At 51.6% G+C, this 17,886-nt stretch overlaps 7 protein-coding genes across 7 annotated transcripts; 2 read left to right on the top strand and 5 right to left on the bottom strand.

Annotated features, from left to right (window-relative positions):
* Window positions 1–68: 68 nt before the first annotated feature.
* Window positions 69–1,996, top strand: FIBRA_00169 (uncharacterized protein; the record flags this gene model as incomplete). The annotated part of the gene is made up of 7 exons (XM_012322068.1): window positions 69–416; window positions 485–823; window positions 879–1,119; window positions 1,194–1,272; window positions 1,327–1,453; window positions 1,499–1,694; window positions 1,755–1,996. 7 exons carry the CDS (start codon window positions 69–71, stop codon window positions 1,994–1,996), a joined length of 1,572 nt encoding a protein of 523 aa, XP_012177458.1.
* A 494-nt stretch (window positions 1,997–2,490) lies between these two features.
* FIBRA_00168 (uncharacterized protein) lies at window positions 2,491–3,957 on the bottom strand (the record flags this gene model as incomplete). Its single annotated transcript, XM_012322067.1, has 3 exons — window positions 2,491–3,248; window positions 3,305–3,678; window positions 3,737–3,957. 3 exons carry the CDS (start codon window positions 3,955–3,957, stop codon window positions 2,491–2,493), a joined length of 1,353 nt encoding a protein of 450 aa, XP_012177457.1.
* Window positions 3,958–5,837: 1,880 nt separating this feature from the next.
* Window positions 5,838–9,776, bottom strand: FIBRA_00167 (uncharacterized protein; the record flags this gene model as incomplete). The annotated part of the gene is made up of 13 exons (XM_012322066.1): window positions 5,838–5,896; window positions 5,955–6,321; window positions 6,376–6,589; window positions 6,647–6,748; window positions 6,820–7,097; window positions 7,159–7,284; window positions 7,345–7,472; window positions 7,534–8,062; window positions 8,267–8,351; window positions 8,904–8,990; window positions 9,041–9,270; window positions 9,328–9,454; window positions 9,517–9,776. The coding sequence occupies 13 exons, from the start codon at window positions 9,774–9,776 to the stop codon at window positions 5,838–5,840; spliced, it is 2,592 nt and encodes an 863-aa protein (XP_012177456.1).
* A 105-nt stretch (window positions 9,777–9,881) lies between these two features.
* FIBRA_00166 (uncharacterized protein) lies at window positions 9,882–11,306 on the top strand (the record flags this gene model as incomplete). The annotated part of the gene is made up of 3 exons (XM_012322065.1): window positions 9,882–10,583; window positions 10,634–11,171; window positions 11,248–11,306. 3 exons carry the CDS (start codon window positions 9,882–9,884, stop codon window positions 11,304–11,306), a joined length of 1,299 nt encoding a protein of 432 aa, XP_012177455.1.
* Window positions 11,307–11,535: 229 nt separating this feature from the next.
* FIBRA_00165 (uncharacterized protein) lies at window positions 11,536–13,057 on the bottom strand (the record flags this gene model as incomplete). Its single annotated transcript, XM_012322064.1, has 5 exons — window positions 11,536–12,081; window positions 12,133–12,536; window positions 12,580–12,661; window positions 12,716–12,769; window positions 12,818–13,057. The coding sequence occupies 5 exons, from the start codon at window positions 13,055–13,057 to the stop codon at window positions 11,536–11,538; spliced, it is 1,326 nt and encodes a 441-aa protein (XP_012177454.1).
* A 225-nt stretch (window positions 13,058–13,282) lies between these two features.
* FIBRA_00164 (uncharacterized protein) lies at window positions 13,283–15,022 on the bottom strand (the record flags this gene model as incomplete). The annotated part of the gene is made up of 5 exons (XM_012322063.1): window positions 13,283–13,904; window positions 13,966–14,267; window positions 14,320–14,766; window positions 14,857–14,959; window positions 15,012–15,022. 5 exons carry the CDS (start codon window positions 15,020–15,022, stop codon window positions 13,283–13,285), a joined length of 1,485 nt encoding a protein of 494 aa, XP_012177453.1.
* A 532-nt stretch (window positions 15,023–15,554) lies between these two features.
* FIBRA_00163 (uncharacterized protein) lies at window positions 15,555–17,651 on the bottom strand (the record flags this gene model as incomplete). Its single annotated transcript, XM_012322062.1, has 5 exons — window positions 15,555–16,188; window positions 16,246–16,802; window positions 16,855–16,962; window positions 17,021–17,333; window positions 17,383–17,651. The coding sequence occupies 5 exons, from the start codon at window positions 17,649–17,651 to the stop codon at window positions 15,555–15,557; spliced, it is 1,881 nt and encodes a 626-aa protein (XP_012177452.1).
* Window positions 17,652–17,886: the final 235 nt, after the last annotated feature.

Below are 17,886 nucleotides of genomic sequence, written 5' to 3'. Positions count from 1 at the left end.
AGTCTCGCGGCTTGAAGCTTGAATCACTTGTCCGGATTTTATATCTCGTGTCTCTTGCGTGGGTCACTATGAGTTTCCATTCCATGGCGACATCGCCCCCGGTCTGCTCTTCTCCGGGACAGCCTCATCTTGTTTCTCTTGTCTTGCAATCGAAGAAAGCTTTGCAGCACGGTGAGGCCTTATGTGCTCGTGCCAGCGCTCTTTCGTCCGCGTCTTCGCAGACTGCTGTCGACGTACTCGCCCTGGATGCCAAGGTCAGATGGATCACTGACGCAGTCCTTGAGCAGCTGAAGGTGTGTGTGCCGCTTGGTCTAGAGTATGTCTTTGGCAAGCTCAGGTTGTCTTTTCGCGAGATGGCTGCGCAGGTCGCGAAGAGCATTGAACAGAAACGCACTCAATTCGAGGCTCAAGTTGCAGTGAGTACATCATTAGCGACCGCAGGAGCTCAGCCCTATTCAAGTCCGCTTGCCACGTCCGTCGGTAGGAATGGGACGCGATACGCTCGCAGCGTACAGACGCTCTTGACACGATACTGGAATCGCTTGGCGCGCAAGTTGTTCCTCCAAGCTTTCATGCCTCCCTTACATCCGACATCTCGCCATTCGGTAATCAGCGCGATTCTGACGAGGAGGATAGTGCCGGACTCTTCGGCGAACAACGGCCTGACCAAAGCCCTACGCACACCCTGCGATCAGTTGCGCGGCCAAGGGTAAACGGTACACACAGTGCCCGTAGCTCCTGGAAGACATTACGCGACTTCGTCAATGAACGCGACATTGAGAAGGCCCTCGATCGTATAGAGAGCGATAGAGATGCTTTGGATGTGCGACCGTTTGATTCTGGAGCTGAACTGTCCACTGAAATGTTTGGAATACTAGGCAATTCTGGCGAAAACGTCCGACTATCCAGAGTCCTTGTCTGGTACTATATCCAACATTGAGATCACTCTTCCTGATGGTGCACCACTGCCATCTGTCAATGATGTATTCGTAGCTCAAGAAGTCGCGTCGCATAAGATGGCAAACCTCCTAGAGAGTCTTGCAGGACATTATGATCAAATGTTCACTGCACTACACGAGCGAGAGGCCGGGGAAGAGTTTAGTGAAGAAGATATTCAGCGTGCGTTTTGTGTCTCCTATCGATGCCCTTGCCTCGCTGAGTAAGGTTCGTTTCGTCTGCAATACGCAATTTAGAGATGCATCGGGATACGAACGAGCTGCCTGCGGTTGTGACAGAGTTGGAGGAAAGTATAGTAATCGTCGAGACGTCTCAGTACGTCTGCTGTGACTGTGATGCAACTAACGCTAAGGTTTCGTCTGGACATAGCCAGCAGCTTCTAAGTGCGAGGCAGACAGCGCAGCAGCAATTAGGGCAACTACGCTGTACTCTCGACGAGTTGGATGAACTCGGGGATATTATGGCTGAGATGCTTGAGCGGCAGCAAATCGTTGAGGTACGTCGCTATACGCGCAGGTGAACTAAATAACAGCTATTCTAGCAGAACGAAAGTATTGAACATTTAACGTTGCTGCATCAACATCTCATTCCGATCGAGGAGCTACATCATCAATTCGCATCGTACCAGTACTCCTACAGCAAGCTCCTCCTGGAGTTGGACCGTCGGCGCCAGTATAGGGAGACTGCGGAGAATATTGTTAGGGGCATGGTTGCGCAACTAAACGCGATGACCGAAGGTATGTGTTTTTGATTGAGATGTATTTTGCCAAATCACCTTCGAACCGACAATTTCTCAGAGGAACGTGTGTTGCGCGAAGATTTTAACACGGAGTTCGGGAGGTATATTCCCGAAGACGTGTGTATCTTCGCGCAGAATATACCGACACGCTGGAGCGTCGTCCCATGGAACGACCAGCAGGTAGAGACCCTTCTTGTGGTTGACAGCGATTTACTTGAAGAAGTAAGTGCATCGTTGATTTTACGCGATAATGGAAGTAACAAGCAACAATTAAAAGGCGAGATCGCGCCTTGGAGGTAATTCGGGGAGGCTCACAGCCAGCCAGAGCCTTTAGTAGTTTCCAGTTAGGATCAGGTAATATCACAAATCCATTTTACAACGGTTGCCAGAGGTGTGAAGTAATGAGTGCAAATGACAAGCTTGTCTTTGCTAGATGCTTGTTCTTCTGAACAAAAACTGAGTCGGCCCAGGTTCGAACTGAGGACCTTCTGTGCACACTTGTTAGACAGATGCGATAACCAACTACGCCACCGACCCATTAGATGGAGTTGTATTATGAAATGGTTGATTAGAAACACTCGAGCGTGTCCTTCACACGCTATCAGCCTGTTCAGTTTGTACATTGAAGACACTCATCCAAGATTCATCTGCTCCAATTCATCTCGTCACTAGGTCTCTACACATTTGCATACTTTCAATACTACAATATGCGACTTATCCTATGCATTTATCTACTACTAATGATATTCTCATAATTCTGAATTGGAAATCCCAGACACAACACCAACTAATGACTATGCTTTCACCATCAACCGAGGCCCCGTCTTTGCGATTCGAGCTCCAATTGTTGCTATAGTAGATGCCATTAAAATAGCACCGCAGAACATCTGCGCCCCCAAGTATTCTCGTTCTTGCACATTTTCGATGGCCCCCGCGATCGGGTTTCCGATCAGCAATCCTAGACCTGCAATGCTAAACTGCATGCCAATCCGCCCGCCTAAGCGACGGAGATCTGGTGTGAGAGTTGCGACAACGGATGGTGCCAGCGATACAATTGCCCCCGAGGCGAGGCCATATAACAATGCAAACGTGACGAGTCCACCTACGTTGTGCACTGCCGCCCACGAGAATACGAGGATGGCTGAAGCCACAGAGGATGGTGCAAGCATGTTCAGCGGGCCCACGCGATCCGCAATGAGACCAGGGAGAATGCGCCCAAATGTCGATGCCGCGCTGATGATTGGGACGGAGTAGAACGCTAGCTCGACGGACGCGCCAGTTTTTCCCTCGGCGAATGTGCTGATATTGAAAAAGGGGATGTAGAGACCCATGAAGGCAAAGAATGTCGCAAGCGCGAAGAGGACGTAGGGGGCCTCCCGCCATGCAGTCTTGTCAATGATCTGTCGTGGGGCGGTGGGCCCGCTGCGCCGCCGCATGACGGCGAGGGCAAAAATCTGAGTTCCGAGAGCGACAAACCCGATCACACGGGTGGCCCAGCCAAAGCCGACCTTAGGCTGCAGCTGGTGAAAAATGGCTGGGTAGATGACACCTCCTATGGGCTATCCCATCAGTACACATATACAAGGCTCAGCAGGGCACAATATATACCAATACTGCTTCCGCTAGCAGCAATGCCGATCGCGAATGCTCGTCGCTTGCTGAAATACATCGCAACAATGGCCACGCTCGGGACGAACAGACAGCCACTACCTAGACCCACGCAAATTCCTTGGGAAAGTAGAACTTGATAGTACTGCGTGGATAGACTTGTCATCATCATCCCGAAGACGATTAAGAATGTCCCAGCCGCGAGCAGCGAGTAAAAATATCCCATGTCGAATATTGGTCCAGTAAGAACGCCAAACATGAGAAGAAGAAAACCCTGTATCGATCCTATCCAGGAAATAGCGGATGGCGCCATGCTAGATAGAATATTCTCTTCATAGAAGGTTTGATATACGCCGTAGGTATTCGCGATTCCCCTTTTTAGATGCGCAACGTTTATTAAATGTTTTTGAGAAATCAAAGAGTAGAGCGCACCATGAGTTAAAAATCAGAAAGAATGACCCGGCGACTTGCAACCAAGCGACCACTCCCCCGTTAGGTATATCAAAACCTGGCTTTGATGACGATATTGAAGGCGCGGCAACATCGTCCTCATGGGACGACTTGACTTCAGTATCTAATGGCGCTGATTCTGCAGAAGTGTACGTCTCTGCCTTCTCTTCAGATGTGACAGTGGATTTTCCTAGCTTAATCATGGGGCGAGCTATAATACAAAAAAGCTCGTTGGAAGATAAAATCTGCAAATAGCGGACGAGCCCATTATCACTGCCACGGTTTATGTGGAGATGAAAAAAAGACATTACCAAGCTCTTTCCCGAGGCCGAAGGCGCATCTTAGGGCCATGGTATATTGCCACCGCCAATGCGTGATAATATACGGCGACAAATTCGTTCTAGTCCAACGTATGCCATTTGGTAAGTTGGGCGTGACAAACCAACGGTGAGCGTGCACCGAAAGTATCTCGGGGTTCGGGACACTTGACCGTCTTTTTCGGGCACCTCTACAGGAACGCCGAAGCCAAGTGACTAACTAGTCATAAATTGCAGCGACTTGTAGCACACCATATTGCGTTGACGCTATATACAGCGTCTAAAAGGGCCAGTGAGACGAGAATTGCGCCAGGGGATAAAAGGCTTACGATTCACACCTGGCTTGTCGGCTGGGGTTACTCTAATTGGAAGCCAAGTGAGGACCCGATCAAGATCTGGTAAGCTTGTCCCGGGACAATCTATATCAGAATCTGCGCCGCAATGGACTCAGGCTTCCTCGTAACTTCAATTTGTTAGACAAAAGCTGGCCAAAAGTGGGAGCGAGTGATGTCGTGAAAAACATTAGTTCAGGAGTCTGCGTCGGTATTACAAGATACACATAGAACCTGTACCTAATAAGTCACTCACCGGCCAAGGCTCTTACCTGATTTTCTTCTTGGAGGTGGTGAATGTTAATGGACTCGCATCGGCGGCCTGAATCCTTCACGCAACACATTAGTTCACGAATCACGATGAAAGCATTTTAAACCAGCTAGAGATGATGGCCAGAACGTGATATGTGACTAGAATACTATGACGATAAAGAGAGCAGGTACTTACTAGTAGTGGCCTGTACAGAATCAGCCATATCAATCTGACATCATGGTCATTTAGTCATGATTCGTGTGGATAAATGGATAATTTTCAGCAGCCAGAGCTCTAGGAGCTCCACGTGGCTGGATGGGGCCCATGCTAGAGCCAGTTGGCCCACGGCGGGAGAACGCGACAAGCCTTCGAGCATTTGCTCGACAAAATCTTCCATTCAACCGACACCGCTGCCTTGCGTCGAGTGTGGAGCCAAATGTATTTGTCTCTGTCCAGTTGACGTCGAGGCGTAATTGGTTGGTCAGGCAAACCAGCTCGATGCAGAGCTGTATATGCTGTAGTCATAACGAGGACTTCAGGTGAACTTTCGTGTCGGTTTGTGCCCCATAGCCGCCGTTGCAGGTGTGACTGAGAGGTCTGAGAGTTTTTGGATGAAGTTGAAAGCGCAACAGGTCGGAGGTGCCTGCGATATCGCTCTCTCGCTGTCAATAACTATCAATCACTGAGGTAAAGACAAATGCCGAAATCGAATGTTCATAAGACAGCTGCGCTTGAGTATTACACGAACTGGTGCAACTGTCGCATTGGCCACATGGCCTTGACGCGCTGACACTTCGCAACAATAACGTAGCCTCCAGGACAATAAGTATTCAGAGCTCTGGAGAAATGGACTAAAATTTGAACACGCGCCGTTCACTAACTTGATCTGCCATGCCGTGCGATGCTAGAGCACGAACGCATCTGGAAGACACTAACAGCTAATTGGCTTGCATTGACCTATTCGAGACATAAACGATATGTAGGGGATAGTAGGTCTGCAAATAGAACGTGAATCAGAAGCAGCACTGATAGACAAGCCCACAATGTATCCCATGCAGTGTCTTCTTCCCACAACGTCAAACACATAAAAGACATGAACAGGAACATCTGATATCAATATACATTAGGGTCAGAGTTCATACACATATGGTATCACTGGATCCATCGGCACAGCGACGCCCTCACAGTACGACCTGCACGTTATCGTCGTATTCATACATATACGATGGAAATTCCGGACCTGGGTCCAAGACAGTGATCAGCCACATCGTAATACTCTTCATTATCAGGACACGCACCATCCACCTCCTGTTCAAGTCCGAGTCCAGGCTCAGGTGCACACACCCAAACCTTTGCGACACTGGGATCGTGGTCACTCGCCCTTGCACCTGCACTCGCGGCCCACGTATTCACATGTACATGTTCGACTTCCGCTCCGCGAGCAGCAACTGAACTCGACACGAAAATATGGTCGATCTCCTGCGCGTGATGGTCATATACGTAGGTGTACCGTTCGGCCGAGGGCACATTAGCGACTTTATTGATATCTGTGAGCAACCCTGCAAAAGGCCTAAAGACGGAGCGCGTCTGAAGAAATTCGTTCATGTCTCCACCCACTATAATGCTTGCATCAGGGTCACGAGTAAGAAGAGAGTGAACAAAGTTCTGATAAACAATTCACTCCTTCGTTCTATCAACCCGACGCGAATCGAGACTTACAGCCGTGACATTCGCTTGTGCCGAGCGCTGAGCGCTCTTCCCATTTATGGGTGGTCGCGCATCACCCTCCACGGACGAGCTATAGCGCTTAGAGCTGAAATGGACATTCACAGTGTAGAAACGGTTTCCAGATGTAGTCTGCCATGCCGCTGCGATTGGTTTACGGGCTTCTTCCCAAGCGGCATTAAGTGGGTCTATGCGGCCAGGGTTGTAGCTAAGAAATAGCATCCAGTGAAATCAAGATAAAGCATATCAGGATGGATATGCATACCTGAGATGAATCTGGCCTTCCACATCTATGATAACTTCCGTGCCCTGCGTAGCATTGCCCACCGGTGATCCAGGTACCAGGGAAACACTCTCAGGTCGCCATCTACAGAATTTTGAGAAGCATTTGAAGTACGGTTAATTGACTGCGCCATACTGTACAGTCAGAAGACTCACAGGTATGCGACACGGATATTGCCACCCGGTTTCCCACCATCAACATTATCTTCTGGCTCAACATTGATAAACCTATACTGAGCATCGCCTTTGCTGGCCTTCGCAATAGCCGTCGTCAGCGCGCTGAGCGTCTTGTTTGCGGACACTACACCATCATTCTTAGCGCCCGAGTCATCCTGTATTTCTTGTACAAAGACAATATCTGGCGAGTTCAGGTAATGGACGATATGTTCTGCCACCGAAGCAATATGATGAGACCTTGGGCCCATGTTCTCAACCTGCAGAAGAGACATCACGTCAAGGGACGATGTGATGAAAACAAATACAAAATACAGTTACATTATAATCACCGATGGTAAGCTCACATGGTCGTCCGCTAGATAGCAGAGACGAGGGAAACACTTTCTCAGCCGGAATAGTGAGAATGCTTGGTGCCGTGAGTGGGAGGACGTAGTAGCTTCCATACTGCAAAACACAAGGTACATTGGTCTCAAAGCCGGCATAATCATATGGTTGAAAACGTACTTGATACGTAACAATCCCTGTAATATCGCTCAATAATGTGCCCATTGATGTCCGTGGGTTTCGTGTATTGTCTAGTGGGTGTCCTATGAGGATAGCTCCTGGATGAGCTTCGGGCGTGCCGTCTTCCCCTGCATAACATACTGATTAGTAAAGTACTCATGTGTAATCTTTATTCATCGTCCAACCCACCAGAGAACGTCAGAGTTAGCCCGCCTCTCGAGTTCCTCCCCTCCACTGGCCAGTCGCCATGCACCCACACAGATCCAAATCTGTCCGGGAAATTTAAAGCAACAGGTGCGGGTACGGTGACAATCTCTCCTTCTAAGCTTTCCCAGAAATCAAGACCGTACAGCTCCGGCTGCAGTATGGGATTCACGCTCTCCAGCAGTGTCACATTTCCTGGAACTGACAGCCAACTGTCTCGCCCCGTGTCGGCAACAGATAGATTGCTTGTGGGTGGGATCCTGTCTTTTCCAAGGACGAGCGGTTCCACTTTGTTGCCACGAGAAAGTATGCGGACGTCATGTGGGAGGTCGAGCTCAGTGAGGAAAAGATCATTGGTACTGTATGCGGGACGATACTCGGTGATACGCCCAGACACCGAGATCTCGTCTCCAATAGAAACAGACTTGATAGCGGAGGAGCCATATATGCGTAAGCCACTCGACACGCGAAGATCGTCGGAGCGCTCTCCAAGTATCCATGCTCCATATTTATCCTGATATATGCGAGATGCAAAGCCATAAGAATATTAGTATGCTGTTGCAATATATTCCAGGAAGATAAAGTGGTCAAGAGACGATGGAACATAGCAGAGGACCACTGAAGGCTGGATCATCACGAACCTCAGCCTGATACCTGCGAACCCCGCACGCACAATATGTGCACCGATCTATCTCTGATGCAGAGGAAGAAAGCATACCTTAGCGGTAACTATCCCCGTTACATCTTGAACAGTCTGTCCAGCCCAAGGCGACTGAAACGACGAGCCCTGAATTTCAGCCACGCTGATAGCCCAACAAAGTGGGCTGGACAGGAGAACTCGGATTCCCAATGTTACGAGATATCTACGTAACATAACAAGACAGATTCAAAGCCTAAGCAAGAAAGTATGGTCTCGAGTGAGGGTTGCAAGGACAGAACAAAGAGCCATTGTCAACGCATTGAGGAGCCAAGCAGTCACCGGCGGCAGCAGTTAGCCGTAAGGATATAAGCGCTAGCCGTGGAAACGAGAGAGCGCCAGAAATGGCAGAACGAGCTGTGACAGATCATTTGCGTTATGTACGTCACGTGAACGTGACCCTACGCGAATAAATCTCAAGAGGCGAAGACGGACCATTGACAATTGCCATTGAACCAAACGATGCGTGTATATACTAGCTGCTCATACTTCCTGCGGACACTACACTCCACCTCCGACGCAACACCGTGGATATATCGCCTCAGACGTCGTTCCTGCCAGTTGAGATCGGACCAGCGTTTCTGCCCTTGTATTTAGGCATGATGCTGTCCCAAGGCAACATTGAGTCCTTCTTCCTGGAAGATTATACAGAACGTACCCTTCTTCCTCGGTGAGCTCCTGCAATAGCTCACTGTCACCTTTGTGGCCCGCCCACTTTGGAACGCCATCTGGTACTTCCATCACCCTGTGTGACTGTTAGCGCCGATCCATTCGAAGGAACCAGGTAGGACATACCGCTGACTGTAGAAGATGTGTGCGGTGGGTTGGAAGTCGAGAGGTATCTTGTAGTCTAAGAACTGGAACGAAGAGGGGTAGGCCAGCACGGTGTTGCGTCCCTCGTCAAAGACAGGTGAGCGGCAAACATTGCACGAGACCTTGCAGGGAACGCTATGCGTGCCTATCAATTTTTCCGTAGAGAAGAAGTGCAAGCTGTCGTCTTTGTTCTGAACCATTCGGACTGAAGTCTATTGGTGATATCTGCAGTAAGCAGCAGTCCATTTGACTTGAGTATGCGTTCTGACCTTAGGGAATATGACAGCCCACTGAAAAGGTGCGCCATGTAGTCGCTGACATTGCTTGCAGTGACAATGTTTCGCATCCAGCGGGTTCCCGTGAAATTCGAATGCCAAGTTGCCACACCAACACTGTCTGATCAAGAGCTCATGATAATTAAGTACAATATCAGCGACATTTACCTGTAATGTGCTTACGACTTATATTTTGGCTTGAACAGGTCGCCGTCACTGTCCCACTCATAAGGAGGTTTGTGAAGGAAGTCTTTTTCATAAGAGCCACCGTCTCTGCTCGGGATTTGAGGCTGGCCGCGCCAGCCTGTGTCAGGTACGGGCTTGTTCACGTTTGGGTGGTTGTGTGGATGATCCTCGGGTGGAGGGTGTGGAATGCTAGAATGAGTTCCCTCGTGTATGGGTGCATCAGGATGCACATTCGATTCGACGTGGTTGTCCGGCATGATTCAAAGTCGTTGAGCGATAGGATGTCCAGCGGTGAAGCGTTCAACTTGACCTTGATTTGACTTCAAGGGTTGCTGTTGGCGGTGGCTGCGAGCGGACACATGATGTCATTGGATATGCAGGACGGTCACGACCCCGCCTCGATTTGTCAGCAATCTCCAAGTCTTCTCTCCGCTCGACCCGATTCTGACAAGCCTCTGCTTACCATGGATCGCACAACGAGTCTCTGCCTCGCCTGTTCGTCCTCGCTTCCTCCTTGTAGGACCGGCTTGGCCGCTGCCAAAGATCCCGACAACGAAATCCACATCACCCCTTGTTGCAGTCGGCCTGTATGTCCAGCCTGCATACGCTCTAACCCTCGCCTACTAAGGTACAATCCCTGTCTCCATTGTCTCGGTGGGGTAGGCGCCGTCGGTGCTCGCTCAGTGTCATCCAGTAAGACAAGAAGCATAACAGAGGGACACAGTCCACAGCGACCTGTGAATGTTGATGGGGCTGTGCGCGATGGCGACGTCCTCGTTCTTGACGACGACTCAGAGGAAGGAGGAGAGCTAGACGAGGAGGACCACAGTACGGATCCGGACTCCCCGTTTCCTGCTACACCTCCGCCTCCCTATCTGGGCACTCTGCGTGCAACGCCCAACCCCCCACATGACGTCCTCCACAATCTGGAGGGCGAGGGCAACCTTTCGCGGAGTGCATCTATAAAGAAGATGGAGGTGGCACCTACTAGTTCGGGCCCACAGAAGTACTACATTAAACCGAGCGATACACTGCTCGGAATTGCACTTAAATTCAGCGTCGACGTGAGTAGTCCCTCCTTTATCTCTCTCCAAGTCACCCACAATTGCTTCAGGGGCGCCTCCTCTGCCAGCTCAATCACCTCCCTCCGAGCACACTCCGTACGACCCCACACATCCTACACACCCGCACTTTTCTTATGCTCCCGCCTTCTGCCCGAGGCGCAGACCTCGCTAGCAGCAGCACTCCCTCCGCACAGGAAGATGCAGAGCACCGAGTGCGCCGCACTCGCGAGCGTGCAGAGGTGCGGTTACAAACGCTCACGAAGGAGGTAGACTGGAAGGTTGCGAAGGCATATGTCGCCGTCGCAGACATTATCGACGACGACCCCGACACGAGCGGGAAGACGACGACTCACGAAGGAGCACTGGAGAAGTTGAAGATACGTCAAGCTAGTAGCTCTGCTGATGCAACGAACGGGGAGGGGAATTTGGAGCAGCGTGCTATAGACCAGTATTTGGACGATGAGGAGTGGGAAGCGAGAGAACGGAAGGAGGGCCGAGGGGTTACAATACCGGCGTTCCCATACTTGCAGGATCGCCTCCGCGACCATACGGCTGGACTTGAGACCAGTTGGAAATCATTCTGGAGTCGTAAGCGGTGATCACAGAACAACTCCCGTTATCTCATAATCAGTTCACTTCCTATAATTACTAATTGCGCTTCTAGATGCGTGGACCGCGTTATACTCTCCGAATCAACCTCTATACATCTCTGTGACAGTTTAGATAGTGTTGCCCATGTATGCATGCAAACTGTGGATAAATGGAGCTATCAATCTGATTCTGCCTAATCCTGTATGATCCCCTATGCCTGCCAGACTAGTAATGCCCAGGTTTGAAAACTATGCCGAACCTACTCAGAAAGGCGCAATCAGTTATATTGGGTCGCGCCTCCATAAACTAGCAAAGCGTACCTAAAGACCCAGTGAGATGGCATTCCATGCAGCAGATTTTGCTACTGTGTGTCTTGTGTAGTACTCCCACATGCCCTGCGAATACTCCTCCCTAGCCAATGAGAATCGCAAACCTTCCAGAGGCCCGTCTCACTCGCGAGGCTGATATTCTTGACGGCCTCTTTACTTGTGGGGATAGAAGCAGACATGCCCACCGCTGCCAGCAGCAAAAACATGGTGTCCCCTACGTCCATCGCATTGACGAGAGCATTAGGCTCTTCGTGCGGCGGACCGAGCAGACTCTCATGTAGCTTTTTGACGTCCGCAGGCCGTGGGCCCCACTTGTTCTCGGGGACGCTCTTGGCGTCAAGCTCGAGTTCAAACAGCAGAAGCCATCCATTCTGCCCTACCGCCGGGTATGTTTCGTGTTGAGCAACGGCGGTACGTATAACCGGCGCGTGAATGCGATAGATGACGCGAAAGCTGTAGTCGGTTCTGTCCTTGGGCGTTTCATCAACGTACTTCAGATGCACGTCTACTGCAGCAGATGTCGTGGGCGAGTAAATTCGCGTCAGCACCTCAGCTTCACTAAACAATGTAGTCGGTCTCTACTATGTATTGTTAATGTCGAGTACGAACACATCAGAACCCCCACCTACCGTATCGTCGGACTCTACCACGTTGAAGTAGAGGGGGACGACGCCATCTGCAACAGCAGACTGCTCATCAAGACGTAAAGACGTCGATGAAAGTGTTGACTTGACACCGTCGTGAATCTGGACAAGGAGAGGATGAAGTGGTATTCCCGTATACTTGTCGAGTGTCGCGCGTAAAATGCTATCAGCATGTGTGCGCTGCCGAATGTACGCTTCCCAAGAGGCTGATTCGTGAGGCCTTATTAGATTAAAAAGCGCCGTAGCACGCTCGCGCAGGTCAAATGAAGCTGTAGAGCTCGAAGGCAAAGCTTTCCACTGGTGTTGGGTCCCTGAGGGAAGGTGTTGGGTGACATACTCTTCGACCACGTGAGTTGGAACGAGGACAAGATCTGGGACGAAAGCCACGCCTATATATGCATGTATGCACATAGAAGCATGGGCTTGACTCACCAACAATCTTCTTTGCCTCAAAGAATGGATGGACGGCTACAGGCGTTATGGGATCGAAGACAATGCCGTCCGCGGCCAGTCGCTAGCACAGTACGTTTTGCTTTCAGCGAACAGTGACAGGATCATGAGAACATACCCAATACATGACAGGGATGCATAGTTTATCTTCGAGGCGCTTCATGATATGCATCTGGCAGTGGTTAAAATACATCCGTAAGTCAGTCGAACGCTTACTCACGACGACATCCGTTCCTCTCCACGGCACCTCCAGAAAATTGTCACCATTCGCATTGGCTGCCTTGATACCCTTCTCGGCGAATTGGCTGTAACCCGTCACTCTTACGCGCAGCTCCAGTGCGGGTCTATGCCGAGCTCGCCAGTCTAAGTTGCTGCGTGATCTGAACCTGCGCGAAGACCCTTTGGAGGGCGACAGTACCCCGCACGGCGAGTTTGCTGGACCATCCGCGCTAAAGCTCATCGTGGCTGCCATCGTAAAGAAAAGAGGAAAGAAAGGGCATTGTGACTGAGACCGGACGGGCTCTATTTATGAGGGACCGTCCAAGAAGCAGAAGCGCCGATGCAGCCCCCCTGGAAGAAGCAATACTGTCAACATGCCATTAGAAGGAAGCATCAACACAAGATAAGCTGCGCGGCTGCATCCGCCACTCTCCATAGCAAGACAAGTCCATGATGGATCACATGTTCATTCACTCGCAAACAGCCTCTTCAGATAGTCTGCTGCTGCGCGCCGCACCTCCTCCCCCACATCTCCGTTGGCCAACGCCTCCATTGCCAGCGACGCCTTTTCTTTCCGATTTAGCCCACTCTCCCCCCCTCCGCCCGTTTTCCGCACCTTCTGATCCTCAGTCGCGACGCGGAGCAGCTGCGTTAGTGTCGTACACTGGTCGACGAGGGTCTGCGTAGCGACGGTCAGTCGATCAAGTGCTTCCACCGTGTGGGATTGATCAGGAACAAACGAGGTCGACCCCAGATGCTTTCGGGCCAGAGATGTTTGTCTGCTACGCGCCGCCGGTGGCCCACCGAACGCATCGCCGGAGTTGTTGGGCGTTTGCAATGGGGAAGAAAATACGATTGCACCGGATGCGCTCGCCGTGGCATCGGGAACGACGCCCACCCCTTCTTGCTCGGCGTCCTCAACATCATCATCTATATCGACGTCTCCCTTTGCATCTTCGTTTGTCAGCTGCGGATCAATTCCAGGAGTCGCATATGCAAGTTCTTGTATGGGAGGACCGTCTGGGAACGACATGCTCCGCGGGCCATAGAATGGTACCGGAAGCCCTGTACGAGGGTCTTCGCGGAACCTATCGGAAGTTGATTGTGACCCATGAAGCAAATTGGGGAAACGCGTCGAACGCGTCTTACCTGCTTTTGAAAAGAGTGTACCATCCGTTCTGATGCCAGTGATCAATCACCCTGACATTCAGATTGGCCACAGGTGCGCCCGCCGTCCGAGCATCTTCTAGTCGTTGCTCCAAATAGGCTTGTCGCGCCATCGTAGGGTCGGTATGTCCGGAAGCAGGGTTATTGGGGTTGTTGGCATCCGGAGGCAATTGCGCGAGGAACGCCTCGAAGGCATAAATCTGCTTGAATGTCTCCACGTTGCGATGATAGCAGCTTTTGAGTGCCGTAAACGACTTACGTCCGCCGAATATCTGAGCGGACGCCTACGGGGGTAATAAGCACTGCAGCCCTTATCCGACAATGTGGAAAACGCACGTCGCGGAACACAGTATTCATTTTAGTTTTGAACATATCCCAGTTCTTATCGCTAGCGAGCAGCCATGTGAACAGATTACTCTTCTCGCTGTCTGTCCAGTGCTTCGGGCCGCCATTCGGGCCCACATCCGCATCGTCTCTCTCAGCCGTGCCTTCACCGGTATGAGCTCCAGCGACACTTTGCTGCCGACGCTTGCGGCTTGGGCCTGCGCCACTACTCGCAGACATTGTAGAATCATCGGGCTGCTTGCGCTTAGCAGCAGCACTGGTCATGGATGTGGGTGGCTGGCTTGAAGTAAGTGGGTACGAGGCGGGCATGACGGGAGTGGGGAGGATGTTTGCGCCGGAGAGTGACGAGCTCCCGTACGGCACAACGTTGCTCGGGTACAAGTGTGGTGCATTGTAGGTGACAGGCGATGCGGACGTATATGATGCAGTATTAGGGCTCTGTGCACGGGCGTGCCGCCATGGAACAGCGTCCAAGTCGAGCAATCAGTATTGGTTTCACAAGCAAGGAAAAAGATATCGAGGGCACACCTGGATTGCTTCACCTGCAGGGGACGGGTTGAGAGAGGGACCGGCTGTGGCAGACGAGTGGTCGCTGGGGCCTGTAGAGACAGGGTCGGTGTTCGGTGGCGCGCTGGAGGAGACGAGGTGAGCGTCGAGCTTGCGGATCTGGACGGACAGCGTACATCTGAGCCATGGCGGTCCTGGATGGCAGACCGGTTCGTTTGTTCAAGAGCGAGTCGTCTCCTTCGAGCTCTTGGCAAAGCGGTTGTTTGGTTTGGTTTGTATCCCACGCTAAACCTTTTTAGGCCACCGCCCCCCGAGTCGACCCATTCCGAGCTTGTCGGCTCTCAGCCACATGGGATCGTTTCCTCTGAGACGTCGTGTGCATACTACAATACATCTGCGCCAATATGGACAATGAAAGCCAAATGTGAATAAAGTAAATAACCAACACTGGCTGGAGCCCGCTTCCACCTATGTAGGCACAAGGCCAGCCAACCCAATCCTTTTACATCGCATCACCACGAAGAAGACAAATAATCCACCCCGGACGCCTTCGGATTGTACATCACCCCAACGAACTGTGTTGGCGATAGTGAGCCTTACCCAGTCGGCTGGAGGCGAAACGGCACGGGGGGATCCCGTGCGGCGTGATTCCTAGCAAGGCACAAACGAGGAAGGATATTTGTGAAACCTTGACTGCTCGCATATCCAAACAGGTATTCTTACGCTCCGTCTCTGCGTCCCGTGCTCGCTGGTCCATTTGCGGGACGAAACATGTATTGGTGTGTCGTCGCACTGCTTCCGTGCGACGATGGCGGTCGAGATGTCGCCGAAGCTGAAGTTGGGGCGCCGTAGGACGCACTAGAAGTAGGCGGCGCGGTACCGTACGGTGCATTTGAGGTAGCCCCATTAGTAGCCCCATACGATGCTGCCTGTGGACGACCCCTGTAGTGGGCGTTGCGATCTGCTTGGGCAGAGGAGGTGGGAAGAATAGGAGATGTATTCGCCGCTGCTACAGTGGGCATAGGCCAGGGACCAGTCGAAGTCGTGCGAGCGGGAGCAATCGTCGCTGGCGTTGTTGAGGGTGTTCGTCGCGACTGGAGAGACGGTGACGCATTAGCTGCGTGAGCAGAGGCATTGGTTGGAGTACTGGCGGCTGCCAAAGTAGGGGTTTGACTTTGCGTAGGTGTAGCAGTGGGAGGTCCAGGAGCAGGGCCGGACGCAGAAGTTGGCTGTGAGGCCGCATTGTGCTCCGAGCTCTCTGGATGTGATGGATCATTTTCTCGCCGTCGCTTAGTCCCTCGTGTTGTGCTCTCCTTGAGACCCATAGACGTTGCTTTCAACAGGATCTGGTGTCTGATTCCACCTACGATCAGAAAAACATCAATATTGGAACGCTAACAGCACACCTACCTGGTCCTACTATTACCCCATTGTTGAACCACCCAGTCCCACTCGATCTCACCCTTATTCTGAGGCCCGCCCATTTCTCTGCTCTGTTCTGCAAGCTTCAACAAACGATCCTGTTCCTCCTCTGACCAAGTTCCCTGCTGTCCACCGGGCGCTGCAGAGCCAGTAGCGGCATTGAATGTGGATATAGTTCCTGTGGACGAAGTAGTTGGTGGGGGTGGAGGCGAGGTCTGCGCGGGTGGCGCCGCAGGCTGAGGTGGAGGTGGATAGTAGGTCGAGGGCTGAGAAGGATAGGAATAGTACGGCGCAGTGGGATATCTCGCAGCAGTTGCAGGGTACATATGTGGGTAGTATGGCTGGGGCGCATGAGAGGGGGGAGGCATTGCAGGATTGCCCAAAGGCATCACGAATGACTGCGGATTAGTTATCACAGATGAGGTGGCGGCACCACTAGACGACGTCGATGCCATTGTAGTAGGCGGCGGAGGCATTTGAGGATACGGAGACAGATTGTAGATACTTGGAACTGGGTGACCCACCAGCTGACTGGGGTTGGCAAGCTACACCAAGGTAAGGAGCAGCAGCAATAAGTACAAGAGTTACTCGACGTACAATGTTATCACAGACTCGCTTCGCCTCCGCAATCATCGCCAAGGGATCAATCTTGGCCGCAGGACCCATCTGATAACATTGGGCTATGACAATTGGTGAGGCAGCTTTCTGTGTCAGGCGTGTTAGAAGCGGTAGCGAACAATGACACGGCCCGCAGTTCACTGACGATGAGCTCCTCTGCTGCGTTGTAGAACTCCGAACAAAGATTTAAAGCACGCCATTGGAACTCATGGAATTGCTGGTTCGGTGATAATGCACCGCTTGGGGGAGGCGGATAATGATAGAATCCGGGATGCTGCGGGTTAGTCGGTGCCTTTGTTGAGGTCCCTGGAGGTGCTCGAGGCTTACGATTCCTGGACCCTCTTGGGCGACCGGGCTTTCGTTTGCCAGAGTCATCGTCTGTAGCGGATATTTGAGTTTGGTCCTGAGTTGTTGAAGTTGGCGTGTTTGTCGTCGAGATGGCAGTTGCCGCGGCCGGTCTTCGGACACACGTTCAGTGGAAAGCGTGCACAAAGGACAGCTACTCACTTTGAAGCCCCCGCCTGTACTGTACTCTGTACGCGAGGAGAGGAGTGGCTACTCGCGTGTGTCGGCTCACGGTGCTCCAGTTCCTCCTCTACGATTTCCTCATCATCATCCTCCTCTTCCTCCTCCTCTTCGCGGGTGTTAGTGCCATTTGCGGCAGTGACTTGCGCGTGAGAGCTATAGTTGTAAGGTTGTTGAGGGGGCTGCGAAGTAGGAACCAAAGGAGGGTGAAGGGCGTGCGACAAGGGTTGATAATACTGCGGATTGTCCATCTGTTTATTTTCTAGGATAATAGGTGCAGACTTGAGTAACGCTGGATGAGCGGAGGGACGAAAACGTCGTCAAGAAGAACAAAGAAATGCCGTGGGAACGACGAGTTGTTGATTCTGTAGATTTGCAAACCGCCGACGCAGCAGCAGCATTAATCACTTGAGGGCTGAAAACGGCCCCAATAAACACTGTAGCCTATGCTCTCGATACCGTCCTGTGTTAGGTATGCGACACACT

The sequence above is a fragment of the Fibroporia radiculosa genome (genome assembly GCF_000313525.1).
Source record: "Fibroporia radiculosa TFFH 294 genomic supercontigs, scaffold49, whole genome shotgun sequence".
NCBI classification, from domain to species: domain Eukaryota; kingdom Fungi; phylum Basidiomycota; class Agaricomycetes; order Polyporales; family Fibroporiaceae; genus Fibroporia; species Fibroporia radiculosa.
This window is presented reverse-complemented; position numbering and strand designations above follow the sequence as displayed.